The 16,524-nt window shown below is 38.0% G+C and overlaps 1 protein-coding gene across 5 annotated transcripts; it reads right to left on the reverse strand.

Annotated features, from left to right (window-relative positions):
* Positions 1-1,365: 1,365 nt before the first annotated feature.
* On the reverse strand, positions 1,366-15,432 carry LOC105048911 (mitochondrial import receptor subunit TOM20). 5 transcript variants are annotated; one of them, XM_073261118.1, is made up of 7 exons: positions 15,184-15,432; positions 14,893-14,971; positions 14,557-14,726; positions 14,425-14,472; positions 9,679-9,767; positions 5,773-5,777; positions 1,366-1,812 (listed from the first exon to the last, which is right to left on the reverse strand). In XM_073261118.1, the coding sequence occupies exons 1-7, from the start codon at positions 15,280-15,282 to the stop codon at positions 1,691-1,693; spliced, it is 612 nt and encodes a 203-aa protein (XP_073117219.1). In that variant the 5' UTR covers positions 15,283-15,432; the 3' UTR covers positions 1,366-1,690. The 5 variants fall into 5 exon arrangements, with proteins under 5 accessions (XP_073117219.1, XP_010926698.2, XP_019707496.2 ...); XM_019851937.3 differs by lacking the exons at positions 1,366-1,812; positions 5,773-5,777 and adding exons at positions 2,214-2,445; positions 2,615-2,703 and having other exon boundaries at positions 9,684-9,767; XM_010928396.4 differs by lacking the exon at positions 5,773-5,777 and having other exon boundaries at positions 1,366-1,821; positions 9,684-9,767; positions 15,184-15,429.
* Positions 15,433-16,524: the final 1,092 nt, after the last annotated feature.

The raw sequence follows: 16,524 nt of genomic DNA on the forward strand, positions 1-16,524 counted from the left end.
CGCACAAAAAAATTCAATTTAAATTTTTTGCATCTATATCCTTCCTAGCAATCAAATTTGTGTGAATACCTTCATAAAATTATTATTTACATACATACTTTTATAATTTTTTCTTTTTGCATATCTACCTATAAAGATACTTTAGTCATTTTAATTTTAAACAATTAATTTTTAATGACATTAGATGATGTGGGTACATATGTAAAAAAAAAAAAAAATTATGAAGACATATATGCAAATACCAATTTTAAAAGTATATTCATACAAATTTAAATATTTAAGAGGGTATATACATAAAAAAATCTTTATAAATAAAGGTCCTGTCTACTAAAAAAAAAAAAGAAAAAGCCAAATTATCATAGATTTCTACCTCAAAAGGTTTCTCGCTACTAAAGAAGAGAATGATACTCGACAAGGTTTGTCCTCAATAAACTGATTCCTATGCTCTGAGTCCCTCTTGATTACCTTTCTTCTGTTGTAGCTAAGAAATAACCGTCTTTATCTGCTCAAGGGAGATGTGGAAGATATACCCAAAACATACTCTGTTCCAACATTTCAAATGCCACTTAACCTACTTTAGCTTGTAAATGTTTGTACATTGCATCACCTCTAATCAAAATAATTCGGGCACCTTGCACATCATCTCAAGATGGTTGATTATTTATATTATAGTGGATTATTACAATGCTGAATGTTATTTAATGGCCCTTTTTTTCATTGTTATTACATATGGTAACATAAAAAGGCTAAGAAGGGATCCAAAACTTTATAATTTCCGCTACCCTAAACCTCGTATGGTTCTAACTTCGGTTCACTTTTGTTTCAGTTTATTGAGTTTTTTCTTCTCCTTTCATTTCGTTTATGTTTTCTCGCCCCTTACCCAAAAAACCAAAAATAAAAATAAAACTTCGCCCGCCACACGCTACATGCAGCAAATTGAAACCTCCATTGGCAGGTGTTGAGAGACTCATAGGTGGCACTTAGATTGGGTTTGGTACTTCAAAAACATGGCTTGGTTATGATTTATATATGTTGTTTGAGAACCTAGATATCCACTTTTACCGTCAGCCCACAACAGCAACTCTTGCCTGGGCGACTTCCTCTTAAAGTAATAAAACCTATGTAAAAAGGATAGCATGGCAAGGACGTGCATTTTTACGATCATGAAAGGTATAAGAGCTTTGCGTCAATATAAAATTTATGGTTCATAATCAGTGATTTATGTTACATGCTTTCACATATAAATAGCAATATATAGCCATCTAGCTATTAGATTTGATGTTGGTGAATCCCTGTCACCATCCCTAAATAACAAAATCCATCCCGAGAATCAAAGCCAAACAACAGCTCCCAGAATCATTAACATCAGAAAAAGAAATGATCACCAGAGATCATTATTGCAAATAAAACAGCCTTGTTAAACATACCAAGGTGAAGGGCTTCTTTGGATCAAAACGAAATTGAAAGGACACACTTGGAAAATTTAAAACATGCAGACTTTAACAAGATATATATGGCGACTGGCTCAAGAAAAAACGGAACTGAGCATGCGATCTAAGCAGCTATAGGTATAGGCTGTCTCCACGTTGGCCTTAACAGCCTCTCAGTTACTTGGACAGAGGAACCGCGGAGTCCAAATACTGAAAAGCAGTAGACTCCCATCAGAGGAACGAACTAAAGAACTGGCCTTTCACCTGGGAGCAGGGGGAGGAACATGAGACTTGGCCATCCCTACCCAGGCTATAATGCCAACTGCCAGGATTACCCACCCAAGAATGTCATACTTCATATCACTGCTTTTTTGTTCTTTTTCTTGGATGCCTGAAATAGAAAAATAAGACTTAGTAGTTGCTGCACAGCCCATTCGGTGATGCCAGTCACTTTAGGGGCATTTGATTCGTAACCGGAATCAAAATAGAAATGGAAATGAGAATGGAAATGGCTTGTAATCGAAATCGGAATGGCCAAATCTCCCGAAGCGTTTAATTCATAACCGGAATCGAAATCGAAATTGGAATAGAAAATTGAATCCACAGAAAAGAGTAGGGATTGAGTTCATATAAATTGACCCATTCCCATTCCATCCCGGAATCGAAATCGGAACGGACTCCTCCTAACCAAATGGTTGGAATGGAAGTCACCCATTCCGATTCCGATTCAGACCCCCACTCCCCACAACCAAACACCCCCTTAGATTACCAACACACAGTAACTACCAGAAAGTATAATATTAAATAATTTTTTTAAGTACGAGGCATTGTCCGAAAAAGGATGCCAATTTAAGGAATCACTCATCATTGACAATTACAATAGGATAAATTATAAATGCTAAATGTTAAAGCCCTTTTCTTCTCTTGAAGAGGTTTGATACATCAATATCAACTCAAAAAATGCTGAATTTCCATCACAATGACAGCATAGGCAAGGTCATGTGAAAATTTGAGCCTATTAAAATGTGGCAAGAACAAATAATATTAAGGACTTTAGAACATAGAAAAAAGGAAAATAAAAGCATGCAAACAAGAAGGTAAATTGGACAAGTCAATCCAAGCGTACAGAGTTGAAAATGGACAACCAGTTAAGAATTTGAGTAAATGCAGGACTTGTAACTAACCTCTATACTGAAATACTTTGAAGTGATACCAATCTGTTTGGGTTGCACAGATCTAGATGAGCCACCATGGCAACCATTGGGCAATAAATCTGCATAGGTGCATAAGGTTTTTGGGCTCTAAGCACAAGTGGTCTGCAGACAGCTAATGTCTCCACCTCTTAACAGTAAGTAGCATTAGTGTGCAAAAGGCACAAGTATATACAATAACCATCTCTTCAGATCATAATTGTCAATAGCCTAGGCAGCCCTAGGCAAAGGACCCTCCTATAGTCTAGTCAATAGCCTAGGGCGATTAGATGATTGTCCAGGTTGAAAAAACTCATAAAATAATTATAAAATAATTTATTTCATATATTTGAATTATTGCCTGCATTGTTCTCAATAGACTATCCATATACATGACACAAATATAATTGGTAATAACTAACATGAGGTCTATTTAGAATACATTACTTCCAAGTCTATAACAATTATTGGTTGATCTAAACTAATAGAATACAAATATATAACACCATTCATGTCATAGATCAAATGGTGGAGCACACATTCAATATTCGATGTGGACGTGGATTCAATTATACATGATGTTACTACTTAGTAATTGTTATTATGATAATCGATAGATCACTAGTATGACTACAATAGGAAAAAAAATAAAAACAGAGAGTAATATAAGAGAAATACAGTAGGAAGAAATATACAATCAACTTCCCGTTTTCCTGATTTCCCCAATATAGAAAACAGAACAACACAACAAAAGAATCAAAGTCATAAAAAATTCAAAACCCCAACCACTAGGAAGGATCCTGCCTTTTGGAAGAAAATATTTACCCTCTATTTGATATTATAGATGGATAGGGGAGGAAGGAGAGGATAGATGGATCTTCCATTCATCCTTCCATGTGTTTGATGAAACATGGATGGATAAATGAGAATTATTCTCTCTTCTATTTGATATAGAAGGAATAAAAAGAAGGACAAATGATATTTGTATGATATTTTTACTAAACTCCCTTTTAATAAAAAAATATTATTATTATTATCAATTTATAACACTTATTTATATTAAAAAAATAGAGTAATATATAAATTATAATTTTTATAATTATATAAAATTATATAAATATTTAACTTTAACTTAATAAATAATTTTATAAATTAGTTAATATGAATAAATTTATTTATATACTAATTATATAAACAAAGAAAAAATTTATAATTTAATTTAAATAGTTAATTAATTTTATCCAAATAGTTAATAAAAAATAGTGAATATAAATAAAAATAGAACACAATTTTAATTATTTACTTATTATTATGAAAATTATGCGCTAAACTTAAAATAATTAGAAATAAAATTTAATAGTATAGGGTAAATAGTATATGTAAAATAAAAAATATATATAAATAAAATAAATAAAAAATTAAAAAATGTTAAGATTTTTCAAAAAGTTAACAATAGATAATTTTGTCAATATAAAGATCCACCTCTCGCATGCTTCATCCATCCTTCTTTGTATTCTCCCAAATTGGAAGGATGTAAATTGATGGACCCATGTAAATGCGCATCTCCCTTTTCATCCATCTTGTATAAAATTTTTCAAACCAAATAGTAGATAGAGGCCATCTATCCTTCCAATCCTATCTATCCTTCCTCTCATAACCCCAACCAAACACGAGGTTATTAATTTCAGAAAAAGTGTGCAAATGAAACAAGGAATAACAGAAGAGCAAATGCTAACTTCCACATGAAATAAACAAAAGCATGACAACAGCAACAATGCCAAAGAGGCCATGCTGGCCAGCCATGGAAGCCTTGCCACTTGCCAGCAGCAAGCTGACCATGGAGTGAGAAAGCAGAAAAGGAAGAGAGAAACAAGAAACAAAGGGGAGGGATACGAGGAAGACTAAGAAAGAAAGGAGGGAGATCACTCACTTAGAGCCCCAATGGCCAACTGCATCCTAGAAGCCTCACTGGCCAGCAGCCGGCCACCGAGATGCGCATGAGTGGTGGCAATAGAAGTCTCCATTCGTGCCCAAGCAAAGGAATAAGAGAGTGAAGAGACCACGAGTCAGGGCTCTTCACTCTTTTGCCTTTTTTCCACTACATGTTTTGACCCTACCCATGGTCCAAACACATTTCAATTATATTTCACACGGCCTAATTCAACTGGGCTGAGCTGGGCAAGCGCCTGTCTGCAATAGGTGAAATGGGTGATGCTGCCTCGGCAATGCCAAATTGGCTGGGCGAGCACCCACAAATCATGCTGTTCAAGAGATGGTCGTGTTGGCATTGGAGGTTCACCTGGGCACCCAGGTGGTTTGCCGGGTGCCCAGGCGACTGCCCATGACAGCCATACTTCAGATCTATAGATGGCGAATATATGTAATCTTTGTGTTACCTATGATACAAGCAGTCACAGAATAATAGAAAACTAACCTTGGGTAGTTATAAGTTGAACCTAGCACGAGACCGGATTTGTGGACTCACCTGAACTAAACAAATTACATGACCCTTATCACACATATGGTTGATTTTCTGTTTCCTCACAGTAAACTTGCTTTCAAGCAATATCTAATAAAATAATTAAAATAAACTGCTTCTAGTTCATGCTAAACAAAGACAGTATATTGCATTTGTTTTACTCATTTGAAACAGAGATCAACTCTGGTTGAAAAGAAACTTGCAATTCGATAGACTTGCTCATCTTTTTAGTAATAAGACTCAATAAACTTTGTCCCAGCCAAAACTATACTACTTCAACATATGCTGAAGCATGAATCTAAACTTTAGTTTAACCAACCTAAAGTACTGATATATTCCATCAAAGTGGAAACTCAAACAAAACACTATAAAGTATAAACCAGTCTAGCTGACCATGCAATCTAGCCTCTCTCGCTCCAATTGTTGTGGGCCTCCACCTCAGCTTCTCAAGCCCATGACAATGCAAGCCTAAAACAATTACCTAACTTAATGCTGAAGATACATCTAAAACATTTCAAAACCATAATTCTGATATATTTAAGTCAAAATGGCATATTACTGAAAAACTTTAGTTGCAGGTCAGCCCCTTCAGTTACTTCCTACCTTCCCCATCCCAGCATTCGATGGCCTACAGGCCTCTGGCTCTGCCAATCTTCTACAAAGCAGTGGTTACTCTTTCTTGCAGAATCCACATCCCTTTCATTTTAAAATTCTTCCACCAATCCCTGTAGAACGTACGTACATACAAATATATGTGCAAGCCTCAGAATATCTTGTACATGCAAGTCGGGCTGTTAACGAATCGGACACATTATTCGGGATCGACTGTTTCGAACTACTGTTTAGTTCCAGTTCAGTTCAGATTCGAATGTATTCGAGGGAACTCTGTTAGGGATCGAGTTCGTTAAGCTCGTTATGTTCAATTAGGCTCAAGTTCGGCTCGTCTAGGTATACATGATCGAACACACTCGTGTTCGGTTCATGTTCGAATATATTCGAAGGAACTGTATTTGAGATTGAGCATGCCTTCTTCAGCCACTGGATCAATGATCCGACGGTGATTATTAAGGCTTATGTATATAATGCTATAATGTACAGTATACATTATATATACTAAAAAAATATGCTAAAAAATTCATAAAAAATAAATATATTAGTATAATATGTATATAAATATACATAAAATATATAACATATTTATTTATTTTATCAAGCTTTTATTTATCCGAACACGATCAAACAAAGGCTTGTTCTAGTTTGGATCGTTAAGGTATCGACTTTAAAAATCCTGTTTGTGTTTGATTCTATAGTTTAACGAGCGACTCGAACACGACTCAAAAACGATTCGAATATTTTGAACGAATAAAACAACTAGCTAGACTGACAGCCCTACATGCAAGTGCATGCATTTCACAGCAGAACACTATAGGAGCCCCTGATGGCTATTAGGATTGAGGATTCTCTATAGAAATGGAAGAATTCAATTATATAGTCTAGCTGAGACCATGGTTATCATTAGACTGTTAACATTTGCAAACAAAGTGCTTCTAGTTAAAAATATCAACTATTATAATGCAAGCTCCTGTGACCTTTAATGGACTGCATGCCTCCAGTCTGCACATGTCTATAAATAAGCCCATATTTAATTAATAACCCCTTTCTACTTGGTTCTTCAAGGTATAGAAGCAAAAGAAATGGCCTGCCAAAAGTAGGTGTTTATTGATTAACCTAAGTAAATAGTAAATAATAAAGAAAATTAGTCAAAAGGGATCACAGAACCCATCTTCCTCTCACAAGCATCTTGTGTTCCCAGCACTACTAAGGCTAATGCCAACCAGGCTACCTATCTGAGACCAAATGCAATCAAACCAAATAAATAAAGGGGGAAAATACAGTGTCAACCCTCAAGTTTGGGTGATTCTGACACACAACCCTCATCTTTAAAAATTTTCAATGTGCCCCTTCAAGTTTCCAAAGTAGTCCTCTGACTCACCAACCAGCTAACAATGTTAACCAGTCATTTCAAATGTCCAAAATGCCCTCACCCTCTTCAAACATCTTCGAATGTCTTTCCTGCTTCCTCCCCAATGTCAATCATTCCTTTCCAACCCTTGGCTCCCATCCTACCTTCCCAGCAATTATCTGGGAAAAATGTTGCCTCCTCTCCTCTGTCCTCTTCTTATCTCTTCCACCATTTGTTAAGAGAGTAGAAGAAAAGGACAAAGTGAAAGAAAGAAGGAAAAAAAAGAAGAAAGAAGAAGAAGAACAGGATAGGGAGGTAATCTGAGAGATAACAAAGCAAAATCCAAGTAGTTTACTTGTGGTAATGGCGGAATGACTGTGTCGAGCGAGTTCCCAAGATTGCCAACCTGAGAAAGCTGGGATTTTTCTGGTACTGCTTCAATTGTTATTATTATTTTTTTTCAAATTCTCCATTATAGAACCTCCTTTCCTTGTTTACTATCTTCATTTTGTGTTCATGTGGTATCTTGAATGAGAGGTTGGGCTTTGTTGGGAAGCACAAAATAGGACCTTCAATGTATGGCCCTGCATTTCACCAAACTGGAACTGATGTAGGAGGATTCCCCTTCAGAAAAGTTGTCTTTCCAAAGCAAAATCCAAGTATTTTTACTCACAATAATGGTGGAATGACTCTGTCGAGCAAGTTCCTGAGATCCCCAACCTGAGAAAGCTGGGATTTTTCTGTTATTGCTTCAATTTTTTTCAAATTCTCCATTATAGATCCCTCCTTTCCTTGTTTACCATCTTCATTTTTGTGTTCATGTAGTATCTCAAATGAGAGGTTGGCCCAGTGGGAGAGATTTCATTTGAAAGGAGACCGTGAGAGCGCTATACAAGAATTCTCCACCATCCAAGAATGGTAAGCCTTTTTCTGTCACTCCCTCATAGTGTATCTTTCTATCTCTTTCTCTCCCTCTCCCTCTCCCTCCTTTTCCTTGAAGTTTCTCTAAATGTAGATTAGTCCCTTCTCCTTCTCCCTCCCCTCCCCCTTGGAGTTTCTCTAGATGCAGATAAGTCCCTACTATTATGTGACCTCATGTGATTCGCAGTATCCTTGCTGCCAAGAATCCACCCCAAACAACTGATACCAAAGGCATTTTGTCCTACAACAAATTTATGCTATCATGAGATGGTCACATGCCACCTGTATGTTAATAGAGATAAATGGCAAGACCACTTTGGAACACTTTAGAAACTTGAAGGGCCTCTTTGAAAAATTTTAAAGATTATGGAGAGTGTGTGTGGGAATCACCCAAACTTGAGGGGATGAAAACTATAATTTTCCCTAAATAAAATTCAGTCTCGAAGTGTGCCATTGTTTTTTTTTCCCCCTTGTACTAGGACCATAGCATTGCACACTATAATCTAGAAGTTTTACTTTAAGGAATGAATGTACTTTGGTTATTTCACCAATGAAGCTCAATGCAAAGAGATTGACAAACTAGAAATAGAAAAAGAAAAAGCAAGCAACTTCCACTATTAGGGGTGTTCACTAAATGGTTTAAACCATTAAACCGAACCAGACAAAACCATTTTTATCAGTATGGTCTGGTTTGAAAACTAAAATGGTCTTATTTGGTTTATGATCTTCATATAAAATGGTTTAATGATCTGGTCTAGTTTTGCAAAAATATTAGATCAGACCAAACCGTAAACCATAATATGTGTGTGTGTATATATGCTAACACATAAACCCTATAATAGAGCTTAGCTTTTGGTTGGCTATAGGCGTAATCTTCACTTTAATGGACCCAAAAATGAGAGTTATAAGGAAAATGATTTCTGGACTATAAGGAAGTATTAGAATATTTTTTTTTCTTAAGATTTTTCATCTTCCGTGTTGCAATATGTCAAACCGCTAATCAAACCAGACTAAACCATAATTCACCGGTCTAGTCTGGTCTGGTTTGGGTGACAAAATGGTCTGATTTGGTTTGTAAAATTAACAAACCATAATTTACTGATTTGATTTAAGAATATCCCCAAACCAGACCGTGTACACCCCTATCCACTATTAAGTTTAAGCATATATTCACAAAACATAAAGTCAACATTTATCCCCAAAAAAATTGAGATTTAGAAGCTTAAAAATTGGGGAAAAAAATTGGGGGGTTGGAGGGTGGTGTGTGACTATAATCTTATTTGTACTTTAAGTTGTGATCATTGATGAAAAGAAATGAGAAAAAAAATAATACACATAAAATACTAAGATTCAGCATGTATTGGTAGGATTACTCCAATTTTACAGGGAAAAGAGACTTGGGTGGTTAATAATTTTGGAAACAAGAGGACTAAGCTCATAGACAATTTGTCATAGAAAAACTTATTCCACTATAATTTGGCAAAGAAATTCCCTAAACAGTGAATTAATGTTAAAAAACACAGTTTGGAAGTACTGGACAATCATTAGTCGATCAACCATGGTAAATAGAAGGTTATCAATGAGCAGAAGAAAATGAGTTTAATTTCACATGTTTATTTTGAGGCCCAAAGGAAATGTTAAAGTTCATAGATTGCGAGTTACTCTAGCTACCTTTGAGAACAAGAGTACAAAAACATTACCTTCACACTTGAAGTAGAAGATGCTCCTGCAGAAATCTGTTGACTTGCCAACTGCCTTTGAATCTCCAAATGCAACTCAGGTGCCTGAGGCAAATATATATGTTACACATTTGAAATTACATTTGACAGAGGATTGTGGCAGAAGTAAGGCATGTTATCAATAAACTACTTCCAAACTTTTGGAGTAGCTAGGTGGGCAAGACCAAAAGTGTCATAAGTTAAATTACAGTATATGTAATGCAGCATGTTGGAAACTCTCAAAACCCATACAGAGTTAGATTCACATACAAAATCAAGAGAAAACATCAAGTACCATATTGCCAGTCAAAAACTAGAATGAAATAAAATGGAAATGATCAGAGACACTTGCATGCTTGTAAACAGAAAATGCATAATATTGCAGAGCAGAACCTTGGCATTTGCCTAGCTGGACCAGGTTCGTGCCAGGTTACAACCCAGCAATAAGAAAAATAGATCTGGTGAGAGCCTGGCCCAGCCCAATCTCAGTCCCTAAATCTGAAATCTGAGAGCCAACAATAAGGCCTAGACCCGAACCAACAAACCATGCCACATGCCCATGCACCTCTCTTCCATCTCTTGTTCTTTCCTTTCATCTCTTCCTCCTCTTCTACTTCCATCTGTCCATGCCCAAACCCAATCCCATGCCGAATCACAAGCCTGGCCCTCAAGTTGTCTTTTTGGCAGCATCGCCCACCATTATGAATAGCATGCTGGAGGCTCCTTGAAACTTAATCATAGCTCCATCTTGGACCCCACAGAATTACTAGAATAGAAGTGAGAGAGACAGCTAACAAGGCATCATGGAGTATAGAAGAAGAAGGTTAGGTCATACCTAACTTGCAAACAAAAAGTCAAAGCCTTGGTGGCTCAGAGCTTGTTGATGCTTGACAGGATGAGGGCCTGTTTGGATAGAGCAGAATCTAAGCCAATCCTACAGAATTAAAATCCTAGGGTGAAAATTCAGCACAAGCTAGGAATAGGTGTTTGGGTGGTTAATCCTAGGGATAGCTAATCTGCAGGAATAAGCTTAAGCCATTATTGCTAGGACAGGCTTACTCAACTGAGAACAGAGATTTTCTCTGCTATGCTACCTTCCTCTTTCTTCCCTGAGGCATTCCTTTCCTTCCAATAGAGCCAAACAATCTTGGCCTGAACTGTATCCCCCTGATTCCTTTCCATTTTGAAGAAAACGATGCCAAGAACACCATTAATAAAAAAAGGCAATACCACTTGAAACCAAGAAAATACCATCTGCATCTAAAAATATTCTATTGCTATTTGGGAGAACGCAGGCTTTGAAAGCTTACTGCCTGGAATCAGGACCCATGCTCCTCTCTTCTGGTTGAAGTACCTTCTGACACTGCTGATTCCATCTTTATGTCGTTCAAGCTAGCCCCATTCCTCGTTGGTTGAGTGCAGCTCTTGTTCTCTTTCCCTTTCTTTGATTGAACACAGTGAGAAGCAAGTCTAGCCAACCTTCAATTATGGAACTCCACCTGCTGTTGAGGGTTCCATCGTCAGTTGGTCTGGGGATTAGAAGGTTTGGGTGGAGGGGCAGTACAAACAGCGAGAAGTCAGAAGTTCAATCAGATCAATGTCGGGTGGTTTTGTTTTTGGAAAGACCTCAAAGCACAAGAGTGAGAGCGGTGAAATTTTGAACCGGTGGCAATAAAAAAGGGATTTACAAATTGGACCCGAACTTTGAATTTCCGGTTCATAGAGTTCCTTCTTCCTTCCAATAGCCACTGAATGGGTCTCAGCTAGGGAACTGGTTGTGCCTGTATAGGATAAAAATAGAGTGGTTGGGAAGATGTTGTTTTCCTCATATGGTCATCAGGCTGCTTCTTAGCCCCTTCTCTCATGGAACCACCCATTGGCAGCACCTACAACCACCACCACTCCCACCTTCCACTACCACCTCCAATTGCCATCTTTGACTACCTCCTCCGACCTCCAACTGCCTACTCTGACCTCAGATCTCTACATCCAAAAAGTAAGACCTCCTCTCTCTCTCTCTCTCTCTCCGCCACCTGCCTCTCACCTCCCTCTCTCTATCTCACACCTCGGTTGCTAATCAATCTCTTCTCCTCTACCTCTCTCACAACCCCTCGCCCTCCTCAGCTGGCTGCATGCCTCTTCCTTTTCTCCACTTGATCTCGAACCTTGCTTGCATTGGTAAGAGGACAAGTTAGTAAGCAACATGAGTGGTTCAATCAAGATGTGTTGTCCTCTTCATCGTGTTTCTGCTGGTACTACGGTTTTGTTGAGGTGTTCTTGCATATGCTTGATCCAATGTAGCTGAATGGTTGAGTGGCTGACATTTTGCTGGGCTGCTTCCATTGTAGTTCCATGGCTTTGATGCTCCTCCCAAGTGCTTAGATTAGTCTTCTGTTTGATCATTAGTGGTTTTGTTGAGGTGTTCTAAAGGTGTTAGATGAAGTGTGTTGAATGGTTGAGTGTTCGCGCTTTGGTTGGCTACTCCCCTTGTGGCCGTCATTGCTCCCATGCTCGTTTAATAAATGTTTGAGTGCTTCGATTGGTTTTGTGCTTAACCATTGGTATGCTCCTTGCTCTTGTATTTTTGTTGCATGTTTGTTGGTTGATGTTGATAACCCAGTGAGGATTGTTCCAAGGACGTGGTGGGGCTTTTTTCCTATGTTTGTGACTGAACATGCTTGGATCAGTTTGTTTGTTAATTTTGGCATCCCTATGATAATTGTTGAGGGATGAAAGACAGAACGGGATCAAGGGGCTTTATGATCGGAGAAAAGGAAGAGGCATGGTTGATGAGTCATAAACCCACTTTACAAAAGGTTGCACCTACAACACTAACATCCGGATTCCTTCCATATACTTTGAAACCCATGATTGATTTTTTTCCACTGAGTTCAAGGTGACATAAGTCAAATGTGTTTTTAATACCTTTTAAGAGTTGAATGTGCATTGCCCTAACAAAAGAGTTGAATGTGCATTAATTACTAGAGCAATTAGCTTAATGATCCTTGTTGCACCTGAAAAATCATTATCAACAGCTACTCAAATAGTATCACAGTCAAATAACAGTCGATAAAGTAAGATTCGCCGTCTCAGCACTGAGTCCAATACCGGTGCCACACTATTATTGTGTCGATACAGGGCCAGTTCAGCATATTGAGTGTTGGTACACCTCCCGTACCGCATATTGATACCGAATCGGTACAGTATGGTATGCACTGTACTCTCCAATTCGATAAGGTATGGAAAACCTTGCAATAAAGTTTAGCTCATTATGTCATTAGTTATATAGTGTAAACTCGTGGTTTTATAGGTTCAGCATGTAGTTATTTATTTCTTATGAAAAGCACAAAGTTACTAAATTTCTCTCCTAATTTATGAATGCCCCAGTCCAATATGCATGTCAAAACCATACATATGTATATTGAAATACTACTCTGATTATACAATGGCAGAAAGGAGATTCAGAAAGCCACAATATCTTATTAAATTGTAACTTTACGGATTCATGAATTAGTTAATATATTTAAGAATAGGCCTATGATGAATAGATAATGTCAACTCAGTGCTTGACATGAATCTCAGATGGACTAATACGAGTAAATCACTCTCACAGCCAGTGAGTTGAAATAATGCCGGCCGCTTGCTGGTTTCTAAATAGGCCTTAATTAGTTAACGCAGAAAGATTACTGCACCCAATGCACAGTCTAACATACCCACATTGATGTCCTAACAGAAGTGGCTGAACAATAAAATTTCCTCATGAGCACAAAGAAGGCCCTCTAGTATCCCAAGCAAATATGCAACAAATACAAAATACCCTTTAGCCAAGATAAAAAAGAGCTGGACACACAGATTTGGCAGAAAAGAAGAGATTGTCTGTACTGAGTGTCTTTGCCACCAAAGCCGCCCATATCTCAAAACCTAGGCAGAAAAAAACAAATGAACAAAAGCAGGTTCTTCCCAAAACTCTCAGTCAAATTCGTTATTATTGTAATTTGCTTGTATTATTAATGGATGATTGCTTGAAATTTTTACATGATTTTCCACTTGTATAAAATCATAGGCACAAAATCAGACTTTAGCATGTCTCTTCCTTGCAATTTTCGGTTTACCGTTAGATATTCATTCAATGATTATATACCATCTTCCTACCTAAACTGATTTGAAAGTGATCTAAGCCTGAATATTTAACAAATGCATTTAAAACTATTCCTTTTTGTCAATGCTTATTCTGCAATCACCTACTGATAACAAACATAGAGATAACATGATACAGTAACAAATGAAATAAGGTATCTGAGTAAACAACTTTCAGGCCCCAATAAACAACTACAACAACCAAACAGCACCTCCAAGGACTTACATATCATTAAGTTCATTGCCTTCTCTTAGCAGTATAACCCATGCCAAACTGGGTCAACTAAAACTATTGCAAACAAAGGGTCCACTTATTCCAACAACATTAGCATATGATTCTAATTACTTAAAACATCTCAGAATACATAAAACTCCCAATACCACTATACCCTCAAGATGATTTAAAAACCATAAAATGACAAAATAAATAATCCCAATAATAGTAAAACCTCCTAATGTAATATCCTAAGCACAATCAACAACAAAGAAACAGCAACTAGCAGGCAAAAAGTGATCCTCCAAAACCAATCTATATGCTCAAAGCTTTAAAAATTGAGCTGGATATACATAAATAAATGAAATATACCTTTGCTGATAAATCCAGAGACTTGAGATATAGCTCATTTCCAGGATCCTACAAGCAACCCAAACATCATTTCCTCCACTTGGCAAATATAACAATGTATAAAGTGTATAATAAACAATACAACTCAGATACCTCCTCCACTGCCTGCTGGAAACACTGAGTAGCCTTTGCAAAATAAACCTTTGCTTGCTCGTGATCAGGAGTGTAGAATGCATGAGAAGTATGGGCATTTCCTAAGCACCAGAGAGTATCATGCTTTCGAGGATTCAACTCCAAGGCTTCCTCCAATCTCGATACAGCATCTGTGAAGTTTACAAAAATATTTAAAAAGAAAACTACAAAGAAAATAAATAGATTAACAGGGCTTCATCATCCATATTGTTCACTCTAGTTCTTTTCTTCCTGACTGAATTTTGGAGAACAAAAACCGGAGAAATACCAAATGAGACCTACGCAAATCAACAGTACCTTTAATCATTTTTATGCCGTCAGCTCCAGTTTGAAACTGCGATAGCTCGAGCAGCGCTCCTCCCCACCTTGTCAAATTCTTCAAAACGAAAAACATATTACATAGATTAGGTTTCAAGATGAAACATGTCATAGATATACCATAACAAAAGGGCAAAAGAATAAGAAAAGCTAATTCTGTCCAATTCATTCAGTGATTTAGGGTCTCCAGTGCTCAAATCGCCGATGGCGCCCAAGAATCTATTGTCAGAAAAGAAAAACAAATTGGGACCATAGCTAGGAAGAGCATACGTCAGCATCGAGGGGGTTCTTGGCGTAGGCCGCCTCGGCGGCCTTGCGGGCGTGCTCGAAGAAGACGAGCCGATCCAACTCGTTCGTAGGCATCTCCATGGCTTCCGGCGATCGAAAAGAAGGAGAAAACAGATAGAAAGACCTCCTTTCAGCCCTCTCCCACACTCTCACTCTCGCAGTCTCGCTTGGGAGAGGTCTAGGGTTTTTCCAGGAGCGACGAGATAAAGGACGCGTGACGTGTGAAGGTGGCAAAGCCTTTGGATTCCAAAAATCCAACAGGATTGGAGGCTTCTCCTTAACAGGTCACTCACTTTGTTTCGCCCCCTTCATCGCTGTCTATTATGCGTTGGAGGGTGGATATTGTTTTAACTCATGAAGGTGATTTTGACAGGCTGATTTGCGTAATTGGGGACCAGATATTTTGCCGAGGTAATATTGGCCGTTGCATTGATCCCGCCTTCCCTTGGTCATTGTATGTGTTCCGGGCATCGTCATTTGTGCAATAATCCCAAATGTTAGGATAGATCCTTGTCACTTAATTGATCTCAATCGAAAATCTATCTTGATAAAAATTGATATCATTGAAAGAATACCAACATAAAACTATCGATGTGGAGTCGGATCGTGGAGATCATCATAAAGCGCAAAACTGGAGTTATCAAAGGACCGACCTTATTGGAAGACCATGGTTACCAAGAAGCCGGCCTCATCGAAAGGCCAATATCGTTCGAAAACTAAGGTTGGTAGAAGTTTGACCTCAACATCACCTGGATGTAGCAACATTAGTTACATTATCTAAGTTAAAAACTACATCGGCCAACGACCAGCCTATTTCTCCAATGGCATCTGTGAGAAATTGACGTGCTCACCTGTCGCGACAACCCTCTTTTGGAGACCGGATTCGTTAGCTGCCTACGGCACCTAATACTTCAAATCGATCATCCACCGATCTGATTTTCCAATCCTACTTGACGAGCCCAGGACTGTTGGCATGCGGGATACTCACATTGGGCTGCTTCCAATCCCTTTCATCTTACTCCGGCTTGTGGCCAACCTGGATATCGATATCAATCAAACAGTTGACAGTCAAATATGGCCGCCATGCAGTCCCATCGAGTCACATCAAGTCACATTATCCTGAGATCATACCCTAAGCGGTCTGCCACGTGCCGTGGTAGAACATCATAAAGTCATTAATTATGCCACATGCATGCGATAAAGCCCGCCGCCGCGACCACCGATGCATCGGACATAAGGCATATGCTTGCTGACGTGGCCATTTAAAGATGCTCTTCCATCTTTTCGTCCTTTTTCTTACTCTCTCTATAAATGGAGGTAAGA

Source organism: Elaeis guineensis, chromosome 7 (genome assembly GCF_000442705.2).
Source record: "Elaeis guineensis isolate ETL-2024a chromosome 7, EG11, whole genome shotgun sequence".
Taxonomy (NCBI): domain Eukaryota; kingdom Viridiplantae; phylum Streptophyta; class Magnoliopsida; order Arecales; family Arecaceae; genus Elaeis; species Elaeis guineensis.